Source organism: Cyprinodon tularosa, unplaced genomic scaffold (assembly GCF_016077235.1).
Source record: "Cyprinodon tularosa strain WSP-4 unplaced genomic scaffold, ASM1607723v1 ctg28, whole genome shotgun sequence".
Classification (NCBI taxonomy): Eukaryota; Metazoa; Chordata; class Actinopteri; order Cyprinodontiformes; family Cyprinodontidae; genus Cyprinodon; species Cyprinodon tularosa.
In genome coordinates, this window is record NW_024038985.1 from 148,815 (window position 1) to 166,120 (window position 17,306).

The 17,306-nt window shown below is 41.8% G+C and overlaps 1 protein-coding gene across 1 annotated transcript in view; it reads left to right on the forward strand.

The window, feature by feature from the left end:
• rsf1b.1 (remodeling and spacing factor 1b, tandem duplicate 1) overlaps positions 1-16,842 on the forward strand; it is a 29,704-nt gene extending 12,862 nt beyond the window's left edge. Inside the window, exons 6-16 of the mRNA XM_038290353.1 lie at positions 2,349-4,408; positions 4,522-4,809; positions 8,428-8,532; positions 8,618-8,697; positions 10,242-10,296; positions 10,383-10,495; positions 12,118-12,185; positions 13,425-13,638; positions 13,724-13,947; positions 14,089-14,268; positions 16,290-16,842. Coding sequence (XP_038146281.1) covers positions 2,349-4,408; positions 4,522-4,809; positions 8,428-8,532; positions 8,618-8,697; positions 10,242-10,296; positions 10,383-10,495; positions 12,118-12,185; positions 13,425-13,638; positions 13,724-13,947; positions 14,089-14,268; positions 16,290-16,828 — 3,926 coding nt within the window. The 3' untranslated portion in view covers positions 16,829-16,842. The remainder of the gene's footprint in view (positions 1-2,348; positions 4,409-4,521; positions 4,810-8,427; positions 8,533-8,617; positions 8,698-10,241; positions 10,297-10,382; positions 10,496-12,117; positions 12,186-13,424; positions 13,639-13,723; positions 13,948-14,088; positions 14,269-16,289) is intronic.
• The last annotated feature ends 464 nt before the right edge of the window (positions 16,843-17,306 follow it).

Sequence of the window (17,306 nt, forward strand, 5' to 3'; positions counted from 1 at the left end):
TGATTGAAATATTGAAGGTGTCTTGTGATCTTTAACTGACTTTGTCTGTATTTAAAAAAAATAAATAAAAATGGTCAACGTGTCACGCTTTTTAAAGATCGGGAATCGGTGATCAACCAGAATCCTGCGATCGGTGCACCTCTACCTCAAATTCTAGAAGAGTGTACTTCATGGCTACTGAGTCATAGGAAGGGCTACCAGTACTGGCCTATGATCTGGAGGGGTCAACCTTCCCCTAAACTTCATACATAGTAAACATATGTTTATTTTTTCTTTTAATTTCTAGTTTTCTTTTAGATATTGTCATTTTTGAAACCGCTATACAGTAGCAGCCATTGAAAGTGGCCCTTTGCAGTCAAACGGAAGCCTAATGGCAACCTACTCCCCTTGGACTGCCAGCCAGTGGCCTTTTCCACGTGCATATTTATTTTACTGACTCCACCCTTTCACTGAACTACTGTCCACAAATCATGACAGAATATTTTGGTACAAAGATTGATGTTGAAAAAGGAATTGTAAGGGACCAGCCAAGGGCCAGTCAAGGAGAGTGGGGAAATTTTGAATGGCTACTACTGTAAATACTTGAGTGCCCTATATGATTACTATGATAAAATGCTCTATACATGATTAATTAAGAAAAAAATAATAAAATATAATTTTAAACTTAGCCACTGGTGAGCTGTTCTGTTTTTAGAAGACGTCTAGGACCCCTATGTGGTCCTGGAGGGCCCCTTGGTGCCCACAGGCACTGCATTGGTGACCCCTGTTCTAGAGGAAGAGTTGAGAGGCTCAGACTTGTACCGCCAAAGGTTGGATCAATGGTAGATTAGATTAGCTTAGATGAGCTTTATTGATCTCACAGCGGAGAAATTCACTCGTCACATATTGGCATAGTAATTAAAGAAGGTGCAAACAAGGTACCGGGCTTAACTAGTCAGCAAACTAGGTTAAACTGAAACTCATTGCAAATTAAAGGAGAGTCGTCATGAGAAACACCAGAACCAGTGATGCAGATGATCTGAGGTCACTTTTATGTACAGATCCCATCAGACCCTCCATTGGTTTCTGAACCAGTGGTTCTAAGAGGAATAAAAAAGGTTTCTGAGCCTTTGATCGTTGTAAATGTTTGCATGTTAGCTTTTCTTAACATGCTTGTTAAATAGTAAATGAGAATCCAGGTGGACACCGAGATATTTAACTTCTTAGGCTTCCTCAATCATTTTTAAGGTTTAAATTGCTTTTGATCAGAGGGAAAGAATGGGTTTTGTTGACCTTTAAAGGAAAAGTCCGGTTATCGCATACGACCCATATATGGAGGCCTTAGTCCTTGACGCAGGCGAGCCGGGTTCAAATCCGGCCTGTAGTCCTTTCCTTTACTGTCCATAAAAAAAGTGTCTGGGAGCGGCCATTTTTGCCCAAATATAGTAACCCCTCCCTCCTGCCATCTTCCAGCAGTGACGTCACGGTGCGGTAAGCCTAGCGCCATTCTCCCCGCTTTACAAGCTAAATCAATGGGAACTACTAGACACATCTGCAATCAACAACAATTATTGAAGATTTCCAGAGGACTTCACCATTGAAATTCACCAGAGCTATAGTGAAACTGACAATGCCCACGTGCATGGCAGCTGGATGCTGGAATACATCGGGTAAAAGTGGAAAAAAAAGAGTAATTCCACCTTTCTGATTCCTGATCCTCCACGGACGGGTTGGTCGTTGGATCGCCAACTTGAAGAGGGAGGATTTGCCATCGAACTTCTGGCCAGAGAAAAAACCCGTAATATGTAGCCAACATTTGGAAGAAGAATGTTTTCAAGATGACTTGGATAATAGCGCGTTGTGACAAACACCAGATACAGCACTGGGACTTGATCAACAGCCGATACCGCACCGTGACGTCACTAACCAGTAGGTGGCAGTAGTGTTCTTTGACAAACATGGATGCCTCCAGTAAAGCACATTCACATGAAAATTACTCTGAATTAAAAACACTGATTATTTATTGAACAGGATGGAATAATTATATATTTAAAGGACTTTCAGAAGTTTGAGTTCTGAATATGACTTTTCCTTTAAATTGCTTTTGATCAGAGGGAAAGAAGCTGTTTTGTCGACCTTTAATGTGAGACCTGAATTATCAAAGCATGCTGCTGCAGACTCCAAATACCGGGGCTGGTATTTTGAAACATGAGCAGCGTCCTCAACAGATACATACAAAATAAATCAGGAGGGCCCAAAGAGTCTTAATGGACCTTTTTTCTTCTTCCCTCAAGTGATAGTAAAAAACAAGATTCCCAACTAAACTTTGTTTTTCCTGTTTTTTTGTTTGTTTGTTGTTGTTTTTTTAGGCGACACTAAAAAGACTGAAGATACATCAGATGAAGACCACAAAGAGAGAAATGAAGAAACAAAAAACTCAGAGGTGAAACCAGAGGTCAGTCTGTCCCTAAACGGCGTTGTCGAAGCTAAACAGGAGCCAGAAATCACCCCAGAAAACATCAGCACAAAAGCTCAGAGCATCAAAGCGGAGCCGGAGGAGCCGGCAGACTGTAAAGCCACACTTAGCGAACCAGCGCCCCCCTGTGGAGCTGTGAAAGAAGAGGTAAAGAAGAGCGTCTTGGAGGAGAGCCAGCACCCCACAAGAAACGACCAGCAAGCCAAAATCCCCCTGAAGAAAAGGGGAATGAAGTTCCCTGAGGACTTTGAGAAACCCGGAACTGTAACGGTCCAAAACCCATCGGTCCCAGAGTCGAGTCTAGAGCAGAAGATTCCTAGAAGAAATGATCAGGTTAACGGCGAAGTTCTGCTGCAGTCAGAGAAAGAAGCTGAGGAGCAGCCTAATATAGATAAATCCAAGGAAAACGTTCCTCCGGCTGCGGATGAGGCGAAATTACTCCAGGATGACTCGACAAAAAGAGAAGAACGTGAAGCACAGAAATCTTCCCCCCAACCAGCATCTGTATTTAAAACCAGGGAGAAACCCTCCAATCAGGAAGAGGCAGAAACAAATGGAGCATCTAAATCTACAGATGGTGGAGATTCTTCTACAATCAAACCAACCACAGAGAAAGAGGATGAAAAAATCAAGTTAGACAAGTTAAATCATGAAGTTAAGTCTGAAGAGTCGGAGGGAAAGTCATCCTGTGTGGAGATGGACACGTCTGAGTCGAACCAGAGAAAACAATCAGCTAATACAGAGACGGTGGTTAACAAGTCTGATTCCTCTGAACCTAAAGGGAAGGAGGGAAACCTCGAAACATCAGAGAGGGAGTCTAACGAGACAGAGCATGAAGAAAAGGAGCCTACAGGGAAAGATCCAGAACCCACAGAGGATAATGTGGAGAAATCAACCCAGTCCAAATCCACTACATTACCATGTGATGATGGCAAAACAGACAACCGGGTTATTAAGGACAAATCGGCGGAGAAAAAGAAGCCAAGTTGTGTCAAAAAAGACGAATCTGAATCATGTCAGCTCATCAAGCAGAGCGATGATGTCAAAGAGACGAGCTCAGAAAAGCAAGAAGGCTTAAAGAAAGATTTAAACTGCAAAGACGGTACGATATGCGTTTCCACGCCGACTGAGGAAGAGCAATCTGGCGATAAACACAATCTGACAAAGGCACAAGACGGTGATGAAAGAGAGAAGGCTGATCACAAGTCAGGCAGAGACTGTGAACCGACGGAGAAGCCGCCCAGTCCTGCTGAGAAGGAAAAACCCCTTAAGGAAACCGAAACACAAGCCGAAAAGAAAGAAGAGGAGAAAGCGGCGCCGTCCAAGGATGACGCCAACAATGAGAGCAAAAGCGACTCTCAAAATAAAGACGCTCTACGTGACAAAGGGAAAGAAGGGGATTTTTTAATTGACGAGCCGGAAAAAAGTGAAAAAACTGTTCAAGAAGTTCAGAAACAAAACAAAACCTTAACGAACCACGAGGAGTCCAGGCCAACAAATTCAAGCCCAGACTCCGAATCCTCAAAAGAAGCGGAGGAAAAGCAAACCAAAGGAGCAGCAGACGATGCACCTGCAGAGCAGGACTGTGATAGGAAACACGACCGGGTGCAGAACGGTGGTAGCGCTTTGTCTCAAGGGGGCGCGCGGCGAAGAAACAGGCCCCCTGTGCACCGGAGGAGAGCCGAGCTCCAGGCAGAGGAGCGCCAGGGAGACTCTGAGTCAGACACCAACACGGGGAGGTGTCTGAGGAGGTCGCCGAGGATTTCCAGACCAACGCAGAAGGCCGTGGAGGTCCAGGAGAAAAAGGCAGAGAAGCCTCAGCCTGCTCCTCTGCCTCAGAAGGATGAAGAAGACGGAAAAGCAGAAGAGGAGGAGGAGGAGGAAGAGGTCAAAACTGTTCAAAGGAAACCCAAAGAGAAAAAGGCCGATCAGGAGAACCAGTCCAAACCTAATGTAAGACCAACAGATGTGGACTTTTGAATCATTTCTTATTGGAAAATAAAATGCAGCCATATTGTCGGATGTTTATTTCATTTTTACCAATCTTCATCTTCTTTGTGTTTTAGGGGAGAAAAAGACGGAGAACGCGGTGGTCCAACACGCGAACCCGCCGGAAAAAGAAAAGCTCCGACGACGAGCATGAAAACAGCGAGGAGGAGGAGGAGAGCGAGGAGGAGGAGAGCGAGGAGGAAGACGACGACAGCGACGAAGACTACAAGGTGGAGCGAAACAGGAAAAGGAGGAACCGGAACAGACAAAGGCGGAACTCGGACTCTTCCACGTCTTCTGACGACGGCCTACCTCCAAACGACGACCCCTGCAAACACTGTGGTCTTCCAAACCATCCTGAGCTGGTAGGCGACTGGATTTTATACTTCACCTTCTGCCGCACATGTTTGTTTCAATCCAGATTAAATTATTTATCCTTTTTTTTAATGATATAAATAAAAATGAAAATATAAAAGATAAATTTAAACTTCTTGGAGAAACTGCCTTTAACACAATGACTCCCAGAGGTCAGATCTTACTAAAACTCCCACTCGCCGTCAGTGACATTTTTCCCAATAGAATGCATTTATAGTGATGATGTCATCAACTGAAATGGTGGCATTCTAAATAGGTCGACCTTAAAATAGGTTTAATTTATATTTTTCAAAGGCTGTATTGTATGCTATTATTTGTTGTCTGGATTTGTATTAAAAAATAAATCTGTAAAACAAGACTGTTTTACTACACAAGTTAAAAGTTTGAAATTAAATTTTATTTATAGAACTTGATTAATTTCCCCCAAACCACCTTTTTTAAATTTATGACAAAGATCATCATCTTTTTTTTTTTTTTTTTCTCGCCAAATCTGCTCTACTGCGGGGGAGGGGTTTTCTAACCTACGCATGTGGTCGCCACGTAACCGTTTTACCAGTTCAAGGATAAACTCTCTGCGTGAGACGGTGACATTCAAACAGCTCCTGAACAAAACCAACGTTTAGAGCTGCTATGTTCTAACCTGACTCCACCAGATGGATCTGCTCTGCATATCCATCTGGAAACCTTCCGTTGAAGTAATTTTGGGAAGGGGCGAAAATACTGGTTAGCTGATTGGCCTATGTTGGTGATAGACGGGCCAAATAAACCAATCAGATCAACGAAGCATATGACGTACTAACAGAGCGACGACGAAGAGGAGCCAATTGATAGATCAAACTCTTGCAGAAACCAGTCGGGAGAAGAGCAAAAACATCTTTTCCTCTGAGAAAAGCCTCCAGAGCAGTGTTTTGATCTTCTTTCAGTGAAGAAATACTCTGTAATTCCGATAAAACTTGCTCGATAGCCACGCTAACGCTAGTTTCATCGGCTGAAGCCGCCATGTTCTTTAGACTGAACTGTCGCGCTTCTCGTTGCGTCACACCTCAACCCGCCTCAAAGCCAACGCTGATTGGACGTTCGTTTGGTGAACGGCTCCCAATGTCTTCAACGGAGAGTCTCCAGACTGATTAGCGAGTGAAACCTTGAAAGCTCGCGAGATCAGGATGGTCTCACGAGGCTAGGATAAACCTTCCACATCCTTAAATGTTTTGATATGTTTCTGTAGATCGACCGACAGTTTAACCCTGATGGTCTCACGAGGCTAGCTATGTTCAGGAGATCGTAAAATACAGCCACAAGCAACCTTCCCATTGAGGCTTTAACAGAATACTTTCTAATCATCTAATTAGAAGACGTCCAGGGGTTGACGTTAAGGATTTTTACCACTTGCCCTTTGGGCAAGTGACTTTCACATTTCATTCGCCCAGAAACAATTTTACTTGCCCAGTATAATGTTTGATAAATATAGTTTCTAATATTCATTTTTGTATGTATATCAATGAAACATGTTTGTTTTTTAAATGTTTTTTTGTAATTCAGTATTTTTTAAGTTTCCAGGTTCCTGGTGTGTATCTGCATGCGTCAGATAATGAACTCAAGCCTACATTACCGTGTTAACAAGCTTTTCAATCCTTCCTGCACATTCTTTTCAAACTAAACTTTGCTTTAAACTGTTGTGTTCTTGGAAAAAATATAAATTGTAATGTTAAAAATCTAAAAAAAAACTGGACAGGTTAAAAACTTAAGATAAATCACAAGACAGAAGTCTACGGAAGAGGATTAGGCCCACTGAAAAGTTAAAAAAAGTTAATTGACTTTTACATTTTATTTCAGTTTAACATGGGGGAAAAAAGTCAGAATTCTGACTTTTTTCCCATGTTAAACTGAAATAAAATAAAAAAATCAGTTAACTTTTTTTTTTCCCCCAACTGGCCCTAATCCTCTTCCGTAGAAGTCAATGTCACAAATGAATAACTTTTATTTTAGAGTCACGGTATGTTTATACAAGATAATACTATTAATATAATGTGACTTTTCTAGAGAATCATTATACATAGTTATTTTATTCAGGGTTTCCACAGTCTGACATCATTTCAGAATTCCCTGACTTTTAACTGACTCAGGATTGACAAAATAAATGCAGCCGTTTGTCGTTTTGGTAACTACATCAAAATTACCGCTAGGTGGACAAAAATCACGCCATCTGGCGGAAAATCACCCGGCTTTTTCAAATCACACGAGAATGTGTACAAAACAACAAAAATGGCGCCGGCAACGCTTCTGGGTCGTTTTCATTGAATGTCTGTGATTTTAAAGTAATTTTAAGTGATAAATAAAATTTTTTTGCAATCATTGCAAGTGCAATGATCGCAAAAAATTTGCAAAAATTGCACAAATCTGTACTCTCCCAACAATAAAAACTACTTGCCCCGGGTGATCGGGCGATGGTTAACATGGAGCCCTAACATCCACGCCAACCTTTGCGAGATTATAGTAGCCCAGGGGCTCTGGTTTGGTTTTTGAGTTTACCGGTTGAGGTGTGGCTAGTGCTTGACCTTGAACAAAAGTTTCACTATTGTCTGATTGGTCACTGATACGTCTGCGTTTTCCTGTGGGTGGGCGATCATCCTCTGGCTCGCTGTCAGAATCTAAGTCACTTCCTACTCGCCGTCCACATCTTTTTTTCCCCTCAAGCGTTTATAAAGCCTGTGACGCGGTTAGATTTCTCCTGAAAGACGTTTTTTTTCCGTATTACCCCAGGCTCACAACGACTCCGGTCTTACCGCTGCGGTGCGGTGGGTGCGGCGCCGCAGTGATTCCAAGTCATTAAAAAGACGTAAACCTCTCTCACCGGCTGCTGAGCTGTCCGGCTGCGGTTACCGAGACACTCCGGCGCTGCAGAAAATTCCACAAGAAAGCTATCCTTGCGGCGTGCCGGAGCCCTCCGCAACAAGCTCTCGCAAATATCCTTATTTGGGCCGTGTTATCGCGTGAAGTTACGTGAACTCAAGTGAACTTCTGTTAAATCTCCGGACCTGTTGCCGGAGCCGCAGAGCCGCACCGCACCGTAGTCAAAAGGGCGGTGTGAGAGGGGGTGTGCGGGAGTTGCGGTCTCCGTCGGCTCGGTAACCGCACCGGAGCCAGTGTGAGCAAGGGGTTAGCCAAAGAGTTATAGGTAGAATATTGGTTGCTTGGCAACGGTACCAAATGTCAATCAACCGCAGGAAGAATTTACAATACAACTAATGGAGCCGTCAAAATGATGGCTGTGGGAGATCGAGGTAAAATTAACCATATTTATTTTTTATGTATTATTTAATTAAGATAACTACGTGAAAATGAAGGAAATATAGAAACAGGAAAAGTTAGTTAATATGAGCAACATATGATTAATGTCAATAAAGTTATAAAGCCTTGGGAGTTCTAGTGTTAAACTCTAACTGTATCACAAAAATTAGCAAATAAATGTTGTTTTTCCTTTCATTAAAGGAAATGGAAACCATCAAACAATGCAGAACAAATATATAACTGTTAAATTTAAATGTATATGAAGGTAAAAAAAAAAAGGAATCTGATTCTACTGTTTTCCTTCGTCTGCACGTTTCCAGATCCTCCTGTGTGACTCATGTGACAGCGGCTACCACACAGCCTGCCTCAGGCCTCCTCTCATGATCATCCCAGACGGAGAATGGTTCTGCCCGCCCTGTCTGCACGTACGTTCATGTCAGATTCCTCCGCTAACCTATTATCTCACAACAAAGGGGATCAGAATCTTTAAAAAAACATTCTCATCTGCAGAAGCAGCTCTGTGAAAAACTGGAGGAGCAACTCCAAAACCTGGATGCTGCCTTGAAAAAGAAAGAACGGGCCGAGAGGAGGTGAGTCTCTCTGACTACTGCGAAAACGGATCAAAGAAGCATGAAATAGAATAAAATACTTTAAAATGTAAAAGGCATTTGGGACAACAAGAGAGAAGATCATGAAGAAACATTGATAAAAGGTAACAGTGAATAGAGACTGATTTCAGAGGTGTGTGTTTGCTGCTGTAGAGAGAACAGTAGGTAGCGTTTTTTATTTATCAGGGGCAGGGGCGGATTAAGGAAATCTGGGGCCCTAGGCAAAGACAGGCAAGGGGGCCCTCTGAATTGAGAAGACAACACATAAAACAGACCCATTATAGAGAAATGTTAATAGAATAGACATCTGTTCTAGGTTGTGTCCCTCTCTTCTTGTCCCTTTTCTTCTTCTTTTCCTCTCTATGTTTTGTACTCGGCTGACTTTTCATGCTGTCTCTAAAGGAATGATTTTCTCCAAGCACTAAGCTCACTTAGCTGATTGCTCCTTCCTGTGTTTCCAAAAAGGCCAAAGTAAATAACCCAGTCCTTCTTTTCACTGTAGACAAGCCATGATCTGCTTCTCTGTTCTCCATTTTTCATTTGGATGAAATAATAGCTGCATGAATCATGACAGCAGACAAGATAGAGGAGAGCAGGAGGCGGGGTCTGAAAAGTGGCTAAATATAGCGACTAAAGCGCTAAGTTGGCAACACTGCTCTTTGCATGGTTTGTTTTCAAATGGTTTGCTGCTGTCTGTTTGGACCTTTCTGAACATGTGCAGCAAATGGACTGATCCAATATGGTGGACACTGAGGGGGGGGGGCTGAGACACACTTAATATTATAAGCGTTCTGATGGCATTTTAGCGAAAGGATTTTTATCAAAAACATAATTAATGTGCACAAATAAGGAATAGCTGACATGGGAGCTGGCTCAGAGCTCGTCTGTCTGGCTGTGTGTTTCCTGGAAGGGGCCGCCTTTTACAGTTGCCTTTTGTATCTATGTTTCTTTTTCTATGTCTGCTTCTGTCTCCTTGAACCCCAGTGGGCCTCAGCAGATGGCCGCTCACACTGAGCCTGGTTCTGTTGGAGGTTTCTTCCTGTTCAAAGGGAGTTTTTCCTCTCCACTGTCGCTACAAGCATACTAAGTGTGAGGGATTGCTGAAGAGTCAATGAGTCGATGCATCAACTGCTTTTCCTTAGATAGAAAACTTTGAAACAATTTGACTGGTTGAACTTTAAACTGCCTCGAGATGACTTGTGTTGTGAATCGGCGCTATAGAAATAAACTGAATTGAATTAAAGCAGTATAAGCTCCACCCACTGTCTAAAAATGAAAGACCAGCATAAAAAACAAACCTAATTTGCCATGTCTTGCAGCATGCTATCAGTAAATATTTAGATCATTATTATGAAATATGGAACATTCTTTTATTTTCAGTTTTAAATAAATGTCCTACATTAGTTATTGCTTAGTGGGGGTTTTTTTCTCGTTAATCTCTGGTATTTTTTGAGCTCCATAAATGAGCCTATATTGTTTACTGCATTTATAATTTTCTGATCAATTGTGTTTGATTATTTTCTCAGGAAGGAGCGGCTAATTTATGTTGGAATCAGCGTTGAAAACATCATCACGCCGTCGGTGAGTACATACCAAGCCTACGTGGACACTGTACGGTAATTGGTCGGCTCATGTTTGCATCATTAAAATGTTTAATTCTGTCCCAGGTGGAGGTGGAAGAAGAAAAGCCTCAGATCGTTATCAAGGAGAAGAAAGAAACCAAACGGAGTAAGAGCTGGGGCCGCAGGTCAACGAGGGCCAAGAAAAGCATCAGCTACAGGTTTAAAACAAACTTCTTTAAGTTCTCCTTAGTTGCCCAGCTTACTGCAAAGAAAGAACACGCTTTTTAAGCTTTTTAAAGTTAAACTAACCAGATTCACTTAAAAGTAACCTCAGCTGTACCAGGGTTCCCGCGGGTCCTTAAAAAGTCTTAAAAGGCATTGAATTCTTCAAAATAAAACTAAGGCCTTAAATGGTATTAAAATGTCTTAAATCAGTCTTTCGTAGGTCTTAATTTTTAAAACATCATAAATAGGATTATTTTTATTATGATTTATTTTTGTAATCTAAATAACAGCTCACCATTATTGGTTCCGTCCCGATAGCGGAACCGATAAAAGCGTTGTTGCGGCCGGGACATTTGGGAGATGCGCCATTAACTTTTTGTCTGGAAAATATGAGCAAGTGTAAATGTAACGAAAATTGTCTCCAGTCAAGAGTTTTCTCCACGGCTAAAACCAGGGAACATACATGAGGCTCAGTGGATTTAGTGCAAGAAGTCATTCAAGCTCAGAACGATGGGAATTAAGGCAGTGGAGTCACATGGAGTTACAGAGAAACAGCCGGTATTTCTCAGTTTAGTTCCACCCTTGTCTCTGCAACGCCTCCACTTATCACCAAATCGAACATAATAAGAAAACCATACAAAGAAAAATAGCTGCAAAAAAGACTTAGCACTGGTTATGTTGGGGCTTTAAAACTGATTAGTTTTGTTCCCTGCTAAAACAAAGTTTGTGAATTCAGTTAAATAATTGTTCAAATATATCTGTCATCTGTGTGATTTTAGCTTTCTTCCTGTATGGGAAGCTTTTCAAAATCTGAAACATTAGTGCAGTGGTTTATGTTAAAATAAACCTTTGGGTTAAGTTGTCGCAAGCAGGTTTTTCTTGGGTTTCTAGCTAATTTGGTCTTAAATTTTTATTTCAAGTGGCATTAAAAAGTCTTGAATTGAACTTGCCTTATGCTGTAGGAACCCTGTGTACAAAATCTAAACTCCACAGAGTTTATTTATGCCACAGAAAAGGAAGAAAATCTCTGCCAAAATAAATATAAAATATATAACATCCAACTGTGAATAAAAAACAGAATAAAAGCATAGCAAGGCTATTGTAATGAAAAAGCATTCAGGAGATTGAATATAATATGTAGCGGACTCCCAATCTGATATTAATATACGATGTTGGTCTAATATTAGCCAGAAATCAAATATCAGCTTAAATCGGCCATAACCTAATGTCTCTAATAGTGTCCAGCTGATGGAAAGCTGTTTAAAGTTTGGTTTATATTGGTTAATATGTAAGGCTTTGTTGTGCGCAGGCGGTCTGGAGCGCTGCGGGGTGGGGAGGTTACGGAGGATGTGGGATTTCGGGGTTAGCTGTTATAAGATCACGAGATATTTTCATCTTCCTAAAAAAAAAACAGTTATACATTTGCTGTGAAACAATAAAATATCGAAATAGCTGCTTTAAGGCATTGACTGAGGTAGATCAGATTGGTGGAAAAGATCGCTTTCACATCTATTGACTGATCACCGTTACTGTGTATAGTCAGTGTTTTATTTGCTTAGCTGTGGAGTGAGTTTACATTAGATTAATTGGAAACATTTGTCTTTTTTTTCCACAGATTCGATGAGTTTGACGAAGCGATTGAGGAGGCCATTGAGGAAGACATCAAAGAAGCAGAAGGTGGAGGTAGGAAGGATGGTCTAGCCAACGTGAAAAAAGGGAAAGTGGTTAATTTTTATATCATTAGAAAAGAAGAGGGCTATTCTAGTACCTTTTTTGTGTTTTTTTTTTTTTTTTTTTTAGATGCATGCGCAATACAAAGCGGTGTATGATCTGAATTTATCACCTTCAGTCAATTCTCTGTGAAACAAGCCTTTACCAAATTAAAGCTCTGGTCACCGCCAGCTGTATTCAAAGATTTAAAACCATTTCTTTCCCATAAAATAAAATATTTGAGGAAGTTTTCCATCCTTTAGAAGAAAAATTAAAGTGGAAATGAAACCGTATTTTCGGGACCATAAGGCGCACCGTACTAAAAGGCGCAGTCTCAGTTATGTGTCCCATTCCTGTATTTAACACACACATAAGGCGCACCGGATTATAGGGCGCAGGTTTTATATACCGGTACATATCCTCTACTACGTCTACTGCGTATTTAGAAATAGAGCGGGAGCAAAACTGAGTATTTTTGTGCTTTATTCATGTATTTATTACAAAGTATTAATCAAACCCATCAAAGTCATCATCATCTGTTTCTGAATTAAACTGCTGCGCTAAATCAGACATGCCAATTTCCCCTTCTTCGCTGTCAGAGTCACTTTTCGTGCCGCGCGGCTCCTCGGAAATGATGCCGGCTTTTGCGAAAGCTGGAACAACAGAGCCAGCAGTCACGTTAGTCCAAGCATCTACAATCCATCCGCAAACGGTGGCGTAACTTGCCCGGCGCTGCCTTCCACTTATCGTGAAACTTTGGTCTCCGTCTGTCATCCATCGCTCCCACGCCGCTCGCAGCCTTACTTTGAACGGCCGCTTCACACCGATGTCGAGCGGTTGAAGTTCCTTTGTCAGACCCCCCGGGATAACAGCGAGCACAGCGTTCATTTGTTTCACCTTGATGGTGATGCGTGGAAAAAACCACTTGGTCTCCTTACATACACCTCCCTCAGCCACTCTCAGCCACATAAACAATCCACGCCCACACTTCCCCCTTTAACGTTCTCATGGTGGTCTCAACAACGTCCGCAGTAACAACACACATAGGGCGCACCGCACTATAGGGCGCACCGCACATTTTGAGGGAAAATAAAGACGTATATATTCGCCTTATAGTCGTGAAAATACGGTAAATTGTGTCGTACCATTATCAATAATTATACCAAAAACGTATAAAAGACGGAACATAAGCTTTGTGGTTTTTATCTGTAGGAGCTGGTCGAGGTAAGGACATGGCAAACATCACGGGCCACAGGGGCAAGGACATCTCAACCATCCTCCAAGCAGAGGAAGGTAAAGAGAACGGCCGTCCACCGCGAGCCAACGCCGCTCAGCGCCGGAAGAAACGCCGGCGACTCAACGACCTGGACAGCGACACTACTGTGGACGAAGAGGAGAGCGAGGAGGAGTTTTGTCTCAGTGAAAGGTTTGTTTTTAAAGTTTAGTTCCCGTCTTCTGAGCCATCGTCTTCGTTCTCCCGCCTTGCCTGAACTCTTCCTGTTTGGGTTCAGCTCAGAGGAAGAGTTTGTCGTTTCCGACAACGAGACGGAGCCAGAAACTGATGCGGACTCGAATGGCAGTGACTTCGGCAGCAACCGCGGCGGTAGGCGCCACGCTTCGGCATTTAGCAGAAGGCCACAGAAGCGCAGGCAGAGCTCAAGAAAGAGGAGGAGACCGAAATGGTACTCTGATGATGAAGAGGAAGAGACGGATGATGAGGTGGAAGAGGAAATAGGTAGGCTTCCAATAACTTATTTTTAAACTATTCTGGGATTATTGTCAGAATTAGGTGACCCTAATCCATAAAATCTAATTTTCCAATTTTGACAGTATCCATTTATTTTATATAACCGTAGAGTCTTAATTTCCCATGCAGAGACGGAGCGTTCGAGCGATTATAGCGACAGCGATCTGGACATGAGTCGGCGGCGGTCTCGACGGAGTCACAAGAAGGAAGTAAACTACCGCGAGACGTCGGAGTCCGAAGGTTCTCAGGCTGAAAGTAACCGGGCCAAAATGAAGCCCAGACGGTTCCGGCAGAGCTCGGACAGCGACGGTCAGTCAGGAACAGGAAGCAACTCGTGATCTTCTATATTTATATTGCTGCAGAAGAAACTTAAACTGAGGGCTGATTGTTTGGTTTTACTTAGCAGGATACAGAGGAGGGATTATTAATCCTAAAATGAGTTCTATAACTAATTCTGCCTCGATGAAGAGGGAGTTGGTACAGCACAGCTGTGGTGATAATAGGTCATCATATTCAGTAGTGGTAAATTCTATGGTTAAGGATGTAAATGGTATTATATAAGCTTATCAGAATTGTCATCAGTTTTATTGTGACTTATTTACAATACCATATTGTTCTCCTTGCGTTAACATTTTATACAGTCTCCCTTTATTGGCCGAGTCATCTTTCAGAGATCAAAATATCCCATATTATCTAATTAATTTCACGCTAAGATATAAGTATTATTTTCTGGTTTACATGACATAATTTCTGTGGTGAAGGTTTAGGCTATTTGCATTTGTAAGCATAGACAGAAAATAAGAGTGACCCTATACTGACTGTCGCAGTGCAGGAATTACGGGCGCCATCTTGGGGAGGTCGACCTGCTGCCCTAACCTGCTGCTTTAGGCAGAACAGAAGGATGCCTCAGCACTGTGCAGCGTATTTTTATTGAAATCAAAACACTGTTTACATCAGGGCTGTAGGGATAACTTAGTGAAGCATCAGAGCTTTGGAAGACATTAAATAAACAGCATATATACACCACATAGAATAGAAACTTCCTTTGTCCTTTATTCTATTATTTTTATGCACTTTTAAATGTCCATTGTGGGACAAGAGAATAGAAAAGACAAATATCCAATCCAATTTTATTTATTATGCACTTAAAAACAACCACAGCTGATCAAAGTGCTTCAAAGGGGAGGGAGGGGGAGAGACTACTCTATTACTCTTAATTACAGTGAGCCATTTGTTGTTTTACAGCAAAAAACAAAAATTTTGTTCAATATTCAGAAATTTAAAGTTGACTAAAAATCATTCTGTTCTTCCTCAACTCATTTCACTGAGCGGCGCTGTCGACCTCCCCAAGATGGCGCCACAAAATCCCTTTAGTCCTCATAGGTGAAAGCGATCAATACGGGGTCTACTCTTATATTATGTATATGTTGGTTAGTATTTGAGTTTTATTGAGCTTGCTGCCCACTAGTGGTGTGGCGGTGAAACTGCATAATCTTAAGCTTTCTGGTTGTCAGGGGCTCGGAGATCGCATATGGCACGTAGATGTATTAACAGAAATGGGGAAAAAGGTTTTCTTTAACAGGACCTTAGTAAAAGAAAAAATAAGATGTTTTAGGAAAGTAAAGACTAGAAATACTTTTATCAGTAGATGTAAAACACAAGATATGAAAAGAATAGAAATTTAAGTCGCACTGTATGGCAGGAAAAAAAAACATCTCAGATGGGTTAAAATAACGCTGTGTGTTTAATAATAAAACATTTTTAATACTTTTTAGAGGCGTAAAAAAAGACACATTAAATACAGTTAACGCTTGGTCAAAGCTCATCCTTTGTGAACTGGTCAGTCGTTTAGCAGAGGAAACTAAACTGCTCAAAAACGGTTCGCTTTTTCCAACCACAGATTTTCCTTTAAAGGACATTTTTATGAATTAAAGTTGGATCATTTAAACTGCCACTTTATTTCACCAGGACCTTTCTAGGCTCATGGTTCTTGTCAATGTCTATCATATCAGAAATCATCTTCTGTTATGATGAAGGCATTATTTCTTCCTACCACTCTGAGATTTATGAATCTTTTTTTTTTTTATGTATTTTCCGTTTCAACTTGTGTTTTAATCTTCATAAACTTGTACAAAAATAATCACTTTTCTTCTTATAAATTCATATTGTGTGTAAATATAACACTTTTAGGCATATTATTGCAATGGAAACCTTTACAGGGACAATCTAAAACACACTTGTAAATATATAAAAAAAAAAAAAAAAATTATAATTAATATAAGATTTTTATTAAAGGCTTAATTTTTTTTTTTTTTTATCCATCCCTCCAGCGAGTTTCTCCAGAGATTCTGAAGAATCGTCTAAGGAACCGAAGTTGAAGAGAAGAGTCGACTCCTCAGAAGATGATTCCCGGCAGCGACGTAGACGCTTGGCTCTAAAACGCAGGAGAGCGTCTGAAGAGGACGACTCGGACTCGGACGACTCTTCAGAGGAGGACCGGCCCATTCGCAAGCGGGTAAACCGCATCGACTCGGACGATGAGGAGGAGGAGGAGCTGGCAGAAAAGCCTAAGGAGGAGGAGCCAAAGGGAACAAACTCGTCGGACCGCCGCCCAACAGAGCCTCAATCAGCGAATGGACAGAGCACCACAAAGAACTTTGACGGCCCCGGCAGCCGCCCTGCCGTCGCCGACGCTCCGGGTCTCATTCCACAACCGGACACGCTTAAAACTGTTGTTCCCACAGCAGCCGTTGTCGCCGCCCCGAACGGACTGGTGGGGCAGGAAGCGGCGGCGCAGGAAGACGACGAGGACGACCTGTTGGGAGTCACAGACTTGGTGGACTACGTCTGCAGTAACGAACAATTGTAAAAATATAAAAAAAATGGTGTACCGTTTCTTTTTTTGTGGTATTGTATTTTTATATTGCTTAACTTTATTATTCCCTCTCCCTGTTTTTGTTTATTTCCACGTGGAGCTTGATTCCAGTCCGTCTCACCATTCGGTGCATTCGTCCGATGCAGACAGTTAGGGCGCCGACATATCGTATCAGATCCTCCAGCTCCACTGCCAAACCTTCCTCCAGTCATCTTTTCATCTACATTTTTTTTGCATTAATGTTCTTGTACAAAATCTGCCAACCAAGTTTTATTTTGTTTGAGGTCCGTTATCTAGCCTCTAAAATCATTCCATCCCTGACTCAAACGTTTATGACGGCTGTCCAAACTATTAGCCCCTCCGACCGCAATTCATGAATCCTATAAAATAATTCTCCTTTTCTACAGGAAACTCCTAAGTGGCGGTAAACATTTTAAATGACCACGCTGAGTGACTCTTATAAGCCAAATGT